The following is a 15295-nucleotide window of genomic DNA, read 5'->3' on the forward strand; positions in this document are numbered from 1 at the left end:
ACCAGCTAACATTAATTGACTAATCATATCAGCAATGAAAATGAAAATGTGAATGAGTACTAGTCAGGAAAAATCACTATCATACTAATTAGATTGTAAGGGCAGACTGATTGCTATAAAAGGAGGGAAGAAGTGCTTCCAATCATTGTGTTCTTGTTAGCAATGGTTACCTCCAAAGAAACACGTGCAGCCATCATCGCTTTGCATCAAAATGGCCTCAAATGCAAGGAAATTGCTACAAAGAATATTGCAACTGAAAGAACCATTTACCGGATCATTCAAGAACTTCAAGGAGAGAGGTTCGACTGCAGTGAAGAAGTCTTCAGGACGTCCCAGAGTGTCCAGCAAGCGCCAGGACTGTCTCCTCCTGAGGAGGCAGAATCGTGTCACCAGCAGTGCAGAGCTTGCTCAGGAATGGCAGCAGGTTGGTGTGAGAGCATCTGCACACACAGTGAGGCCAAGACTTTTAGACAACGGCCTGGTGTCAAGAAGAGTAGCAAAGAAGCCATTTCTCTCCAAGAAAAACGTCAAGGACAGACTGAAATTCTGCAGGAAGTACAAGGATTGGACAGCAGAAGACTGGTGCAGTTATTTTCTCTGATGAAACTCCCATCTGACTGTTTGGGACATCTGGAAAATCGATTGTTCGGAGAAGAAAATGTGAACGCTACCATGAGTCCTGTGTTGTGCCAACAATGAAGCATCCTGAGACCATCCATGTGTGGGGTTGCTTTTCAACCAAGGGAGTGGGCTCTTTAATAATTCTACCCAAAAAAACTGGCATGAATAAAGAATGGTATCAAAACGTCCTGCAAGAGCGACTTCTTCCAATGATCCATGTGCAGTTTGGCAGGGTGATAAAGAAGTGGCTCGAAGATCATTACATTGAAATTTTGAATCCGTGGCCAGGCGACTCCCCGGATCTCAATCCCATAGAGAACCTGTGGTCAGTCCTTGAAAGGCGAGTGGACAAGCAGAAGCCCACAAATTGTGATCAACTCTGAGAACTAATAAGGCAAGAATGGATCGCATCAGTCTGAATTTGGCCCAGAAGCTAATATCCAGCATGCCAGAGCGAACACCAGAGCGAACACTGCAAATATTGACTCATTATATATTTTTTTTGCCAATAAAATCCTTTAAAACGTATTATATGCTTATCATTGTTTTTCAGTATACAATAGAAACATGTGGAAAAATAATCTACAAATAGTGAAGCAGCAAACTTTGCAAAACACAAAATTTATGTCACTGCCAAAACTTTTGGCCATGACTGTAAGTACATGACATACACGTTTAAATAGAAATTAAATTCTATTATAATTTACCATTTAATTTACCATTTAATAAAGTGCAATTAAACTATTTTCATTTAATTTCAATTAACATACAGATAAGTGACCGAATAAATTACATTTAGTTTGTACTTAAGTATATTCTTTTGATGTATTTTACTTATGTAATATATGCTTTTTATAAAAGTATGCTGAAGTGTACATCTTTTTCACAAGGCTTTTCACATGATCTTATAAGTCAGGAAAAAAAGATTAATTCACACTTTTCACTTTAGGGTTTTTTCACTCACTCCATAAGCACGAAACTCCATTGTTCACCTATCAAAATTCATCTTTGATTGTTTGGGGCCATTTGCCCTCCCCTGTAATATGTGTATATATTTAAACTCAAGCATGATTCAGTACACGGGGACCAGGTGCAGCAGAAAAGACACTGCTTCATGTAGAGAGGATTCTTTGACCTGGCAGTATCCTCCATCCCTCCCTGAAACCTATCGCTGTGTTTCAAAAGCCCTGCGCAGGCAGAATATAACGGTTCAAATAACAAGAAGTGAATACAAAACAAGACAGTCATGAGGGAAATACTGAAAACTGCGGCAGAGCATGAGCCAAGGCCTCAATTTTTCACTACCTCCCTTCATGCACACACACAAAGAATTTAAGAGCAGATATAAGCTCAGTTCCAAAACCTAATCAGCTGCTTCCGTAGGCAGCATTTTAAAGCATAGTTGGTGGGCTCCAATATTTCTGCTTCCTAAGATACCTTATTTCGCCTAAATTCTAAGGTGGCACCACATTTATTATTTACAGAGAAGGAAATCCCAGAATGTCCTGCGACAAACTGCATAAAAAAATAAATCAAAGATAGTGAGAAAAATCTTTTTTATAGTTAATAAAATTAGCTTCTTGTTTTATTAAAAGATTGTGTCATTCGCAGTTTATTAAAATCAATTGTAACGTTTTTTGTTTTTTTTGTACATTTGTGAATATGTAGACCATTCCAAATCAGTCATTACAAGGGTCTATATCAGTCAGCAGACAGCGAGGCGCCTCACAAGGTTTTGGGTCGGAGCTTAAGTGTTAGACACACAGATGTGAGTGTTCAATAGCTGGAAAATATGTGATATACATGATATGCCATGTGTTTATGTGGGCTTTATGCATGAAAAGACCTTCTTTATAAATTTTCTAAATACACAAGAGGTCTGCTTGCCTTCATTGGGGGATTTGCAAGTAGGAAGCAATCAGTAAGGCTCATATAAGAGGTGTTTATAGACACAACAATGGCAGAACCTATATGTTGCATGCCAAGTGCATGAAATGAATCCTGCACTGATTTAGGCACACAAATCCCGCTTCATACACCCACAGACACATCCACATTCAGAGCATCTAATGAGTATCCCATACAGAGCAGACGCTCATATACAGATACAACATCATGCATATACGTACACAATAGGTGACACACATGCATTTCGTTGAATTACTGAATCACACATATAAATCCCTTTTTACAAAGCAGAGTTTGAGAAAGCGGGTGTATATACACCGTGGGATCCAAAGACCACACTGAAAATCTGAGATGTAATACAAATATTATTAAAAAGACTAAAAGACTTTTAAGATTACTTTTTTGTATCAGTTTGGTACCTAAGTATATTTGATCTGTTTACATTTTACATCTTTCACCAATCAATCTGGATGGCTTGATCGGACTGTAAAACCTTCAGGTAGACATCTCTGTCAATCCGAATTACATTTCCATCTGATTTGAAAGGGTAGACCTGAAATAATCTGATCAATAGGAAAAAATATGCATGTGAACACTTAAATCCGACTATTTTCTCAAACAAATATATACTGTCCACATGCGCAGTGCTGTGATGGGTATGTTTACATATGTTTTACATCTTATGAACATATGTGTGTTTATTATTACAAACTGGTCAGTTGTCTGAATATTTACTAAATATTTGCATATATGTCAGCTTTCTTTGTAGATGTCATCATCAATGCTTGCTTTAGTTTTCTCTAGTTCTGACCGCAGTGACTGGACACTGAGTATGCACTAAAGTTTTGTTCAGAATGCATGTAACGCACATGTAAATAAATATGGGAATCATTTTGCAATTTTTATGGTTCATTTGTACAGAACTTTCAGAATCTAAAATCGGATTGGATTCATTTGGACTAATGAAAATTAGTTCATGTAAACCCTAGTGAAAAAGTACTCCAATGTGTTTGAGATACATTTATTTCATGCTAAGTATACTACAAATACATTGACGTATTTATGTGCTTAAAAAAAGATCCTGCAATTGTACAATTTAGTATACTTAAAGTCTGCTAAATTGGAACAACTAATTTTGTACTTAATGCACTTTAATTGTGCGGAAGTAATGCTGAAGTCCACCTAAAGATATACTTAACCCCTTAGCTGTCACCCCCCATTTTCAGCATGGAGACAAATGACATACCCAAAATAAAAAGGTTGCTGCTCATGAGTCTTTCTTACTAGATACATAATCAACATATGTTCACAAAGCTGACACTTCAAAGTTTACTGTTCGGGAATCAGAATTACTCGGACTGTTATGATAATAAAGATATATAAGCTCAAAAGTAGCTATATTTGATTGTACTAAAATGAAACTATTGCAAGTGTACTTCAGGTACACTTTAAATATCTTGCATTTAGAGACCGATATTATTCAAAGATCATGCAATCCTTATTAACAGTGACATTGAAACACATTTTATGCTTAATATTAAGAAATGTGCGTTGTGCACAAGTAGTACTTCAAATAAAGTTGAATAATAATTTTTATATCAGTAAGTCTCAAGCGATATTTCAGGAAACATGTTAATAGATTTGAACTATACTTAGTATGAAATAAATGTATTTTAAATACATTACTTTTTTATGGAACATACTGATTGTTACAAATGAAAGACATATTCTACGCAAATTTTGCACTTCAATTTAAAACGTCTATTTTTTTTCCTAAGTAGAAGCATTCTCAGAGGTGGTCTCAGAATTTTGGCCTCTACATACTGGATGAAACACTATGACTTATGTATAACCTCGGCCATTTTTCCCAACAGGCTCAGTCTGGCCACAATTAGGCCTCTTACCTCACAAAGCCAGTCTCTCAACCTCTATTAACATAAACTGCTCTTTCAAACCTGGCCAGGGAGAGAGGCCTTTAACACGCATACAGGATCAGCACAGTGTGTTCTCTTGAAATAGCTAAGTTTTGGCATGTGAAGGCGGTCCTCGATAAGCACGCGGGGGACAGAGGATATGTTGCCTACATGGGCTTCACTTATGCTCCTGCTTCAGTAGTACATCATAAATAAAATATGACACAGCCTTCCAGTCGGGGCTAGTGTCATGAGCACACACATACACACACTTTCGGACAAGGGAATAGTCCTGCTATATGAAAAATGGAAGATTCTGGACATGAGGTCATGTTGACCTTATGTTTTTTCCTCAGGCTCTAAACCTGAGGGATAGATTAAGACTTTAAAGTTAACTTGACCTTTTTAAAGTAACATTGACACTTTTTTTACTTTGACAAATTCTAGTCAAAAAGATCTATTTATTTTTTTAACCAGATTGTATATAACGCTAATATGTGTATATACAATATATAAACATATTAGGTTTTTTATATCTCTTTTTATCACATATCTCTTTATACATCAGGCTTTCATGATAATTTATTTGTTCACAGCAGAAATGCATTTTTCATTGCAATAAATTTTTTTTATTATTTTTCCTTTTATTTTGTAGTAGCGTTGAATAAATGTGACCCTGGACCACAAAGCCAGTCATAAGTCGCATGGGTATATTTGTAGCAATAGCCAACGATACATTGTATGGGTCAAAATTGTCGATTTTTCTTTTATGCCAAAAATCATTAGGATATTAATTAAAGATCATGTTCCATGAAGATATTTTGTAAATTTCCTACCGTAAATATATCAAAACTTAATTTTTAATTAGTAATATGCAATGCTAAGTACTTCATTTGGACAACTTTAAAGACGATTTTCTCAACATTTAGATTTTTTTGCTCCCTCAGATTACAGATTTTCAAACAGTTGTATCTCAGCCAAGTATTGTCCAACCATACATCAATGGAAAGTTTATTTATTCTGCTTTCAGATGATGCAGAAATAAAAAAAAAACTGACCCTTATGACAGGATTTTTCAGGGTTAAACTCACTTTAAACAGGCACTCTACAATCTGTTTGATTTCTGACTGAAATAATTTAGTCTTACCTTACATGTGGAGTTTTAAAAAAACATGTTTCAGACAGAAATATCAGGTAAAATATCTTGTTTTATGTCACTTTACAGAATTCAAATGGCTTCTGAATGCCATTTCATGTTGACTGTAAAATGCCCATATTTCATAGCAAGCCACTTGACCACAGCAACATACATCCTTGTTTGAATCCATAAAGCATTTGCTGCTATATACCAAGCTGGTTATTCATAGTACAGTGCACACAACTGTAAATTGCTTAGAAAAATCTCATGGTAAGGGCAGTCTATCACCTCAGCAGTGTCTTATATCAAATAGCCTGTATCTTTGATATCTTATACGTATGTGATAACAGGCTCAGGTTTACCCTGCTCCAACTGTGTGTGAAGTGTTTAATGGCTTGCAAAAGCTCCCGTGCTGTTATTTAGAGCTGAAGCTGTCTATATCCATCTGAGCTGGCGGTTTCACCCATCACGTGAGACTGTTCAGCTTGCACTGTCTGTCACTGTAAATACTGCCCACCATAAAAATGATACTCCTATTTGCATTCCCAACCACATGCTTGCACACTGCTGTCACTTTAAAATGATTCAGAATGAAGGGCAGCGATAACCCGTCTCTTATGTTGGAGCAGTTTGTTATATTACTATGATACTAAAAAGCATAATTAAAAACATGTTATTACCACATTATTACCCTGGGAACCATGTAAATGCAAATTTAGTTTGTTTTTGTAAAAATGGATTGGTTGGTGAAAAAAGAATTAAAAGAATACCATGGTTTGGGGTCATATGTATTATGGTAATACTACGGCATTTTATGAATCATAGTCCATGGTACGTCATCATAGTACCACTGCAGAATATTTTTTGCAAGGGATGAGAGACTCAATAAGCTCAGAGGTAAATCTTCATGTTATTACTGTAGTCTTTTCTGTGCTTAGTTATTATTTGCCGAAAATAAACCTGTATTTGAATCAGCTTCCTTTGCTGAGAGTCCCTGTGTGTCCATGACCATCTGTTTAGGTTTTTGCTTAGAGGGGAGGAAATAACAGTGGTAGGCAACACCAGCACAATAGGCTTTTTTCCGAACATGAAACATATGGATTAAAGCAGCACTATGTAACTTTTGGCGCTCTAGCGGTTAATAAACAGAACTGCACACATCCCGCGGAAGAACATTCCAACCGGAGCTACTCCTCTGAGTTTATGTCTATGGCGATTCACGCAGGTATGTGTTACTCCGCAGCGGTGACGACCCGACCAGACTACAATAGTCCAAATATAAGTACTTATTATAAGTCTACCGTAGTGATTCGGAATAAGACAGAAATGCGGTTTGGAAGATGAATTCATGATGTACTCGCTCATTATATACATTTTGCAAATTTTGAACACAGAAAAAGTTACATAGTGCTGCTTTAAATAATTTCAATGGGTGGATGCTGTTGACCTTTAAAGTTTACCTTGCATTAAAAATGTGATGTCAGGCAAAGAATTGAATCGGTCGGGTGCAGGATGAAAAGTCTTTGCAGAGGCCTGTAATGAATTTTATTTCTTAGTGCAAGTACTCAGGACTTCCATTTAAACAAGGCAGGCTGGCCAGTAATGCACTTTGAATTAAAATTATGATTATGCAGTTTCAACTAAGGCTATCAGAGTAATTCTGAGCTAATAACTCATTTGCTCAGTGGGGAGATATTAAAGAGAACCTGATTCAGATGTTATTTGCAAGTCCAACATTTACGACCTCTCTCATGCTAAAAAAAAATGAGAATAAAGAGGAAAAGTGTCACGAATATGTGTCAGGCAAAGAATTGAGTCGGTCGGGTGCAGGATGAAAAGTCTTTGCAGAGGCCTGTAATGAATTTTATTTCTTAGTGCAAGTACTCAGGACTTCCATTTAAACAAGGCAGGCTGGCCAGTAATGCACTTTGAATTAAAATTATGATTATGCAGTTTCAGCTAAGGCTATCAGAGTAATTCTGAGCTAATAACTCATTTGCTCAGTGGGGAGATATTAAAGAGAACCTGATTCAGATGTTATTTGCAAGTCCAACATTTACGACCTCTCTCATGCTAAAAAAAATGAGAATAAAGAGGAAAAGTGTCACGAATATGGACTGTCTGTGTGGGTTTTCCCTCGTGTGTGACATGTCCATATTTGGTTTTTCCGGTTCCTGTACCCATTGTGTGTTCATTGTTTCCAGGTGTGTCTCATTATTAGTTCATCCTCCTCACCTGTCTGCCCCTCGTTAGCTGCCCTTTTTAAGTTCTAGCCTGTGCTATTCTCCCTTGTCCGGTATTGAATGTGAACGTCTTGTGCTACGTGTGTTCCTGTCTGCCCTGTGTACCCCGTGTTGGAAGGATTAAAGACTGTGTTTACTGTGAATTCTCCTGCGTTTCCTCGCTCCGCGTTCCTCGCTCCTCACAGTAGCTGATTGTGACAAAATGTATGTGCTTTTCAATGAAATAAAAAGACTGCAGCACAATGTGTAATGCAATAATGTGAAAAGTGTTCAATCCTATAGTGCCATTCAACTGTAGTTGTTATTGTTAACGAAAAATAAAACTATTAAAAATCATTTCCTTAATATATATATATGGGAAGATTCACCGATTCGCATCAGTGCATCAGCATAAAAGTTAATGATACGATGCATCGATTTAAAAAAGTGTGCATTGGATACAAATTGGCATTTGTATAGCGATGCATAATTTCTAACGCATTTGCATTGATAAAAAATTATTTATTTATATATAATTATTGTTAGATGCGCTATACTTTTATTATTTAGAAAGTGATTAATAATTTGTGATCAATATTTTATATGTAGATTGATTTCTCCTCAACTGTTTCTCAAGCGTGTTCTCTCATCACCACTGCTGCTACGTGAATATGATGAATCACAACACATCAGAGATCCAGATGTTCTGAGAGTTACATAGAATATAGATTAACATGATTGTCTGTCTGAGCAAACTATCTGTACCATAATGAATTGCATAGCATCATATTTTTTTCCATTGCATTGCATTGAATCGCATTGTGTTGAATCGAATCGGATCGCGTTGCATTGTAATAGGGGAAGAATCGTATCTCATCGCATCGGTATCTGCTTTATATGTATATTTAATGTATTGTGGCTTTGGCTATGCATCGAGATGTGTATCGCATTGGCCTCAGTTATGGAGATGCACATCCCTATTATATTTAATAATTTGTGATCAATATTTTATATGTAGATTGATTTCTCCTCAACTGTTTCTCAAGCGTGTTCTCTCATCACCACTGCTGCTACGTGAATATGATGAATCACAACACATCAGAGATCCAGATGTTCTGAGATATTCAGTATATATATATATATATATATATATATATACTGTATATATAATCAAAAAAATTTGGAGTCTGATTGCATAATCCAGATGTAATCTGTTACTGCCTAACACTGACTATATATACTCACTTGATCCCAACTCTCATTGAAAATAAATGACTTCAGCTGCTTTGTTGCTGCAAATCACTGTCAGTGTGAACCTTTGCATGCAAATCTAGGTTTTTGTCCAAACCAGTGGTAACAAGGACAACCTCAATAAGATATTTTGGCACTATTATTTATTTTGCGTCACACTGGGTCACCCCACCTCTCCATGTAGTTCTTACATCCATCCATTTTATATGAAGGACAAGTGGGGATGCTGGATCCCATCCCAGTGTCTCCGACCATAGGCAGCAAAACACCCTGCATTTCCCAAAAGCATTGTTAGCCAGCTATGTGACCGCATACCCCATCTATGGCCATCAAGTTCTTGAACGTGTTTGGAGGAACGGAACACATGGTAACATGTGGTTTGCCACTTCAAAGACAATCAGCTGTCCTTCCTGTCTTCCTGTAGCTCTGTCTTAGGCGTCTTACATTACAGACATTGCAGTTTATTGCTCAGGCCACATCTGCAGTCCTCATGCCTCCCTGCAGCATCAGGAACCCTGGTCATCTTTCTGAATTTTTGTATTATTAGTGGTATTAACAGATATTTGGCAGACAGAAATTGAATAATGAGTCCCTGAACAAGTCAATATCCAAAGTCACAGTGAGTATGTGTATCCCCCAGCTGCTTTAAGTACAGTGCATCTCATCGTCATCGACTGTACCAGATTTGCCATTTATTGCTATGAGATGCTTCCACCAAAGCACTTGCAAGTTCTTGAACGTGTTTGGAGGAACGGAACACATGGTAACATGTGGTTTGCCACTTCAAAGACAATCAGCTGTCCTTCCTGTCTTCCTGTAGCTCTGTCTTAGGCGTCTTACATTACAGACATTGCAGTTTATTGCTCAGGCCACATCTGCAGTCCTCATGCCTCCCTGCAGCATCAGGAACCCTGGTCATCTTTCTTCTTCATTCACTGTGGACAAAAATGATGCACCTGGTTTGGACTTTAAAGCAATTTAGTCTGGCAAAGCAAAAAGATAAGAAAATAAGTTTTTCCAAATGAAGAGTCAAGCCATTTTATGTGGAATACATTATTTTCAACCCTGACAACCTAAAAGGGCACTTTAGACATAAAAACATTCAAGTGATGTTGATTGAAAACCAGTTCAAATAAGAATTTGGCTGTCTCATTCATACATGCATGCTTTTATTTATACTGTTTTAAATGCCTGTTTAAAAGCAATGGGGCTCGGTGGAAAGTTTCTCCTCAAATATGCTGTTTTGATTGAAACATGAGGGAGAGAGAGAGCTACATAATCTTTGCTTTATTCCTGTCGGCCACAAGGGAAATAATTTACAGTTAGGTGTGCAACATCCCTGCAGCAATTCTATCCAAAATAATGAATTGATTTTTCTTGGAAAGCAATTGTGAAGCCAATGTGCTCTTTAATTGGCTTCAGCTTTTGAGGTGTAATTGAAAGCATAGATTTATTTGCATGTGTCATCTAACAGGGAAACTTTTAAATTGGCAAGCTCAGGACAGAGTATTTTAAAAGTTAGTCCATTACCGTGAAGTACTATAACTGCTATAGCCCAATAGGATTTATTCAAAGTGAATGAGAATCTCAATCCCATTTAAGTTTGTCACAAATGACTATTTTGAACAGGTACGTCCTATTCTTCAAGCTTCATATATTTTACAGCATGTATTCTTCTTTTACTTTCTGATTAAGATCTATGTTCTGTTAAGCATTTATTCCAGATAAGATATTTAAATGCTTTACAGCTATTGTAATTTTCCAGTATCATAATAGTGCTTTCCTCTTATGAAAACACTAAAAATGCTCTTGCCATTTATTTTAATTAAATTTAGTAATTCAGCTCATTAATTCTTAACCAACTTACAATGTCAGTTTAAATCAAATGAAATGCTAAAGTCATGTTAGATTAAGAAAACAATATATATGTAAAAAAAAAAAAACATTGATTTTTAGCGGACTTTCCCGAAAAGGAAAAAAAAAACATATCAATGCATTATTGATATGCTCTTTTATTATTTTTTTTAACTCCAAATAAGCACAACATTTGAGTTCAAATCAGCCTGCACTGGTTTTGTGGATCAACCCTATTTGCTCTCTTCCCAGCATGCACTGAGGCATAAATAATGAATATGGTTGCATTGTTTGACTGTTTGCCCGTTTTATCTACATTGTTATTGTTGATGATGGTGTCACAAGTAGTAACTTGAGTTGTCTTGTGATGTCAGAATGAATTTGTTCCTTTTCTCAAATAATGATTGTTAGTTGTAGCCATTGTTATGATTCATGTACCAAGCATTGGCATCTGTATGTGGCAATTTAAGGAGATTTGTGGGTATTTTTTGTTTGAAAGTTTTTATGTGATGGACATTTATGTCATGCAAACCTTTTCAGACTATTTTGTTTACAGAGAGTGACTGCATTTCAGTCATTTATTCTACAATATTGTACTATTATTAAAAAGTCAAAAAATGTAATTCTCAAAAATACACATTTTGAAGAATTTGCATTGGAAAATCTGAAGGGACGCATTCCTGCGTTGTGAACACTTCTAATTTCAGGTGTCTGAATGAGTTCTAAAACCAGTCAACCAGAATTTATATTGCTCTGACATTTTTTGAGAGAGAGGAAAGCTCATGGCTTTTGACTTTAATATAGATACTGTTTTTACACTTTATTAAGCAGTTTAGCACTGACTCCAGGGCTTTCCTGAACATTCAGGTCTTTGGAACGGTGAACTTCTAACCTCCTGACTCATGCTCTGTCTCATTCTCCCTCTTTCTTTCTTCCATATCCAGGACACTGAGATTATCAACACGGCAGTTCTTACTGGCCGAACTGTGGCCATCCCTGTCAAGGTGGTTTCCATAGAGCTGAACGGAGCAGTCACTGATGTGTCATCCTTTGTGCAGTGCAAGTCATTCAATGAGGACATTGTCAAGGTACGTCACGCCCACGTTGAGAGGTTTAGTGATCTAGGACTTCCTCTACTATTCTCATAATCAATCGCGGTCAACTTAAGAGACCATAAAATGACCATCAAAACCTCATTTAAGTGGAGTTTATATATGCTGTGGACACTGCTTTTGTGATCCCCTCGAGGGATCGATGCCTTTTCAGTCTCAGACAGTACATCAGAAGGGTTCAGTGCTCTGCAGAGCAGCGTTTCCCACTGAATAGCAGCAGAGGCCACACACTTGACTTGTGTTTAATGCCTCTTAAATGAAGAGTCTCCTAGAAAGCAGTGCACCAAAGCTCTTTTTATAAACTAAAATGATACATCTTTACCCTAAAGTCATTTTGAACTTGTATTTATTTTTATAGATGTATAAAATGATTTTTTCATGCAGCTGTTTTCCATACTGTGACAATTATTATGTCATTTAAAGTCCAAAAATGAAGCACCATAAGGCCTCTTAATCCAGATTTAAGTAATTATTAAGTAATATTCATTACCTCCAGTAAGCTGTTAACTCAAAAACTAGATATTTTGTGTGAACTGTTCCTGTGGGAACTTCCAAGGGGGCTGTAGGACAACTTAAACTGATTTGAATATATTATTATTAATAATCAGTGTTGAGGAAAGTTATTTTCAAAAGAAATGCATTACAATATTGCACTATTCCATAAAAATTTAACTATTTACATTACTTTTTAAGAAAAGAAATGCATTACGTTACTTTTGCGTTACTTTTTGTCACCTGAGCTGGGCTTGCTTATTTGTTTTTAATAGCAAAAAACCCAAAAGCCATATTTTTGGCAACTGTAAAGGCCCTTTCACACCAAAAACAAAATGAATAAGCCTCAGCCTGAAGGAAGTCCCTCTGCACCTCTCTCCCAATTTCTCTCAACATGGGGACAGGAGAGGTGCCAGTGAGTAAATGGGAAAGCAAAGCAACTTGCATTACTTATTTGAAAAAGTAACCCAGATATTTTCTTGCACATTTAAAAGTAATGCGTTACTTTACTAGTTACTTGAAAAAAGTGATTATGTAACTTGCTTTACCTGTACTGTTACTCCCAACGCTGTTAATATTAATTATAATCTAACTTAATGAAAATGATTAAAAATACATAAAAAATAAATAAATTATAATTTTTTTGAATGTCTACAAATTCTTAAAATATATGTTTATTAGTATTACTTTGAAAAATAAAATACTACTAATAAAAAAAAGACTACTAGTGGAAATATCTTACATCTTTGAAAATTGTGTTAGACAATGAAGGACCATCAGACCAACTAAGTCAAAACTGCTGCTTTAAAATTTTATTCGGTGTCTTCGACTAATTCCATCTCAATTCAATGGCTAAGCTTATGTATTTTTGTCAATGAATGAATTTATTTCTCTGTATTTACACAAGGGGCAGTTGGTTCCACCTGAGCGCTTATAAATACAGGCCCGAAAATATTGCAGTGTCCTTTGCTGAAGGAAACAGTCATTTCAACAATCTTCGCCATCTGTTCCATGGCACGACAGAATCTAAAAGTAGAAAACCAATTCGACTATAAACCGTATCCAAAATGTAGCGAAATAATAATATGACTCGGCGTGTCATCTGTCCGGCAAAATTGAGATCCATAAGTCATCCGAGATGGGCTGTGAGGGCATTTGTTATTTATCTGTTTTAAGATTTAGAATAGCCGTGTGTGCCGCAGTGCCTGGGCAGAGCATTAGCTCTAGTGTTATTGAGTGGGTTTGCTTGGCTGCCCGGGCCATTGAACTTTGGAGACTAATTCAAGATGAGCCCTTCAAGCTGAGACAACATGAGTCCTGACAGTTCAATAAAACGCTCTGTGCAGTGGCGAAAAAAAGCATCATACAGAAGGCAAGTGTTACAGAGCCCAGTAACATATTTTTGCTTATCTTATTCAAAAGGTAGTCACGAGTATCTATTGTAACAGGGCTTATTCGCCTAGAGCCGAAGCTTTTACTTCTGGATATGGATGCCAGAACAGATGGGTACATGCATGGCTGTGAGAATGACATTATATGCTGCACGCATGGAAATTACTTTTAATATCATGTTTGCCACAGGTTATGTATACAGGCTGGTCATAAAACACTCTTATATGACCAGCGGTGTATCTTTTGATTATATTTTCTTATCTTATATTTTTGCATACATTTGAATGGTATAGTTATTTATTTGTGTGTGTGTAATGAACATCTACATTGTTCTGTGTATTATATGAGAGTTTTGAATGATGAGACCCTGTGGGACTTGTTTGGGAGCAGGAAGCTATAAACAGTCTGTCCCAGCTGATCTCTACTCTCAAGGCTCTGATAGTCACACTGGCCATCTGAGAACACACGTTCCCATTCCATTTCAGTGTTTAGCTAGAATCCTCACTGCACACATTTCTAATACAGCTAACAAATTTAGACATGAATAGCCATGTAGAGAACGCTGAAGCCATAATTAGATGAGTCTCATACCTTGATACCGGTACAATGCAGTCAAGTAATGAACATCTACATTGTTCTGTGTATTATATGAGAGTTTTGAATGATGAGACCCTGTGGGACTTTGTGTTTGGGAGCAGGAAGCTATAAACAGTCTGTCCCAGCTGATCTCTACTCTCAAGGCTCTGATAGTCACACTGGCCATCTGAGAACACACGTTCCCATTCCATTTCAGTGTTTAGCTAGAATCCTCACTGCACACATTTCTAATACAGCTAACAAATTTAGACATGAATAGCCATGTAGAGAACGCTGAAGCCATAATTAGATGAGTCTCATACCTTGATACCGGTACAATGCAGTCAATGTCTGAATATTATGTATAATGTATAATAATAGCAAATGTCATTTTATTATCTTCTGCCTTTAAAGATGATGTGAGTATTTTTTAATTAAAATGTTAAAATAATTTCTACTATCAAAGTTAATTATAGCATAAATATTATGAAATGGATAGTTCTGGTCCTGGATACTGATTGGTCAATACAAAATTCCAGGAGTGCTATGAATTACACATAGTAACAACTTTTTTTATACAAATCACATTTACCATATCACTGTCATATGAAATATATGAAGCAGAATTTTTACAAAATAACATTTTACTTTGGGAAGCACCGGTTGTGAAATTCTGGTCAATACAGATAAGCCGATAATTAATTAAATATTTTTTTAAAGAAATTATTTTATTAAATCATTTTTTTAAATAATTTATTATACAAATGATAGCATTATACAAATTGTATACAATATTATACAAATTTTAATTTGATA

The 15295-nt window shown here is 36.2% G+C and overlaps 1 protein-coding gene across 1 annotated transcript in view; it reads left to right on the forward strand.

The window, feature by feature from the left end:
• LOC107571976 (transmembrane protein 132E-like) overlaps nt 1–15295 on the forward strand; it is a 56206-nt gene that overhangs the window by 16322 nt on the left and 24589 nt on the right. The window contains exon 4 of the mRNA XM_016258376.1: nt 11852–11995. Coding sequence (XP_016113862.1) covers nt 11852–11995 — 144 coding nt within the window. The remainder of the gene's footprint in view (nt 1–11851; nt 11996–15295) is intronic.

Source organism: Sinocyclocheilus grahami, unplaced genomic scaffold (genome assembly GCF_001515645.1).
Source record: "Sinocyclocheilus grahami isolate Dianchi unplaced genomic scaffold, SAMN03320097.WGS_v1.1 scaffold1676.1, whole genome shotgun sequence".
NCBI classification, from domain to species: domain Eukaryota; kingdom Metazoa; phylum Chordata; class Actinopteri; order Cypriniformes; family Cyprinidae; genus Sinocyclocheilus; species Sinocyclocheilus grahami.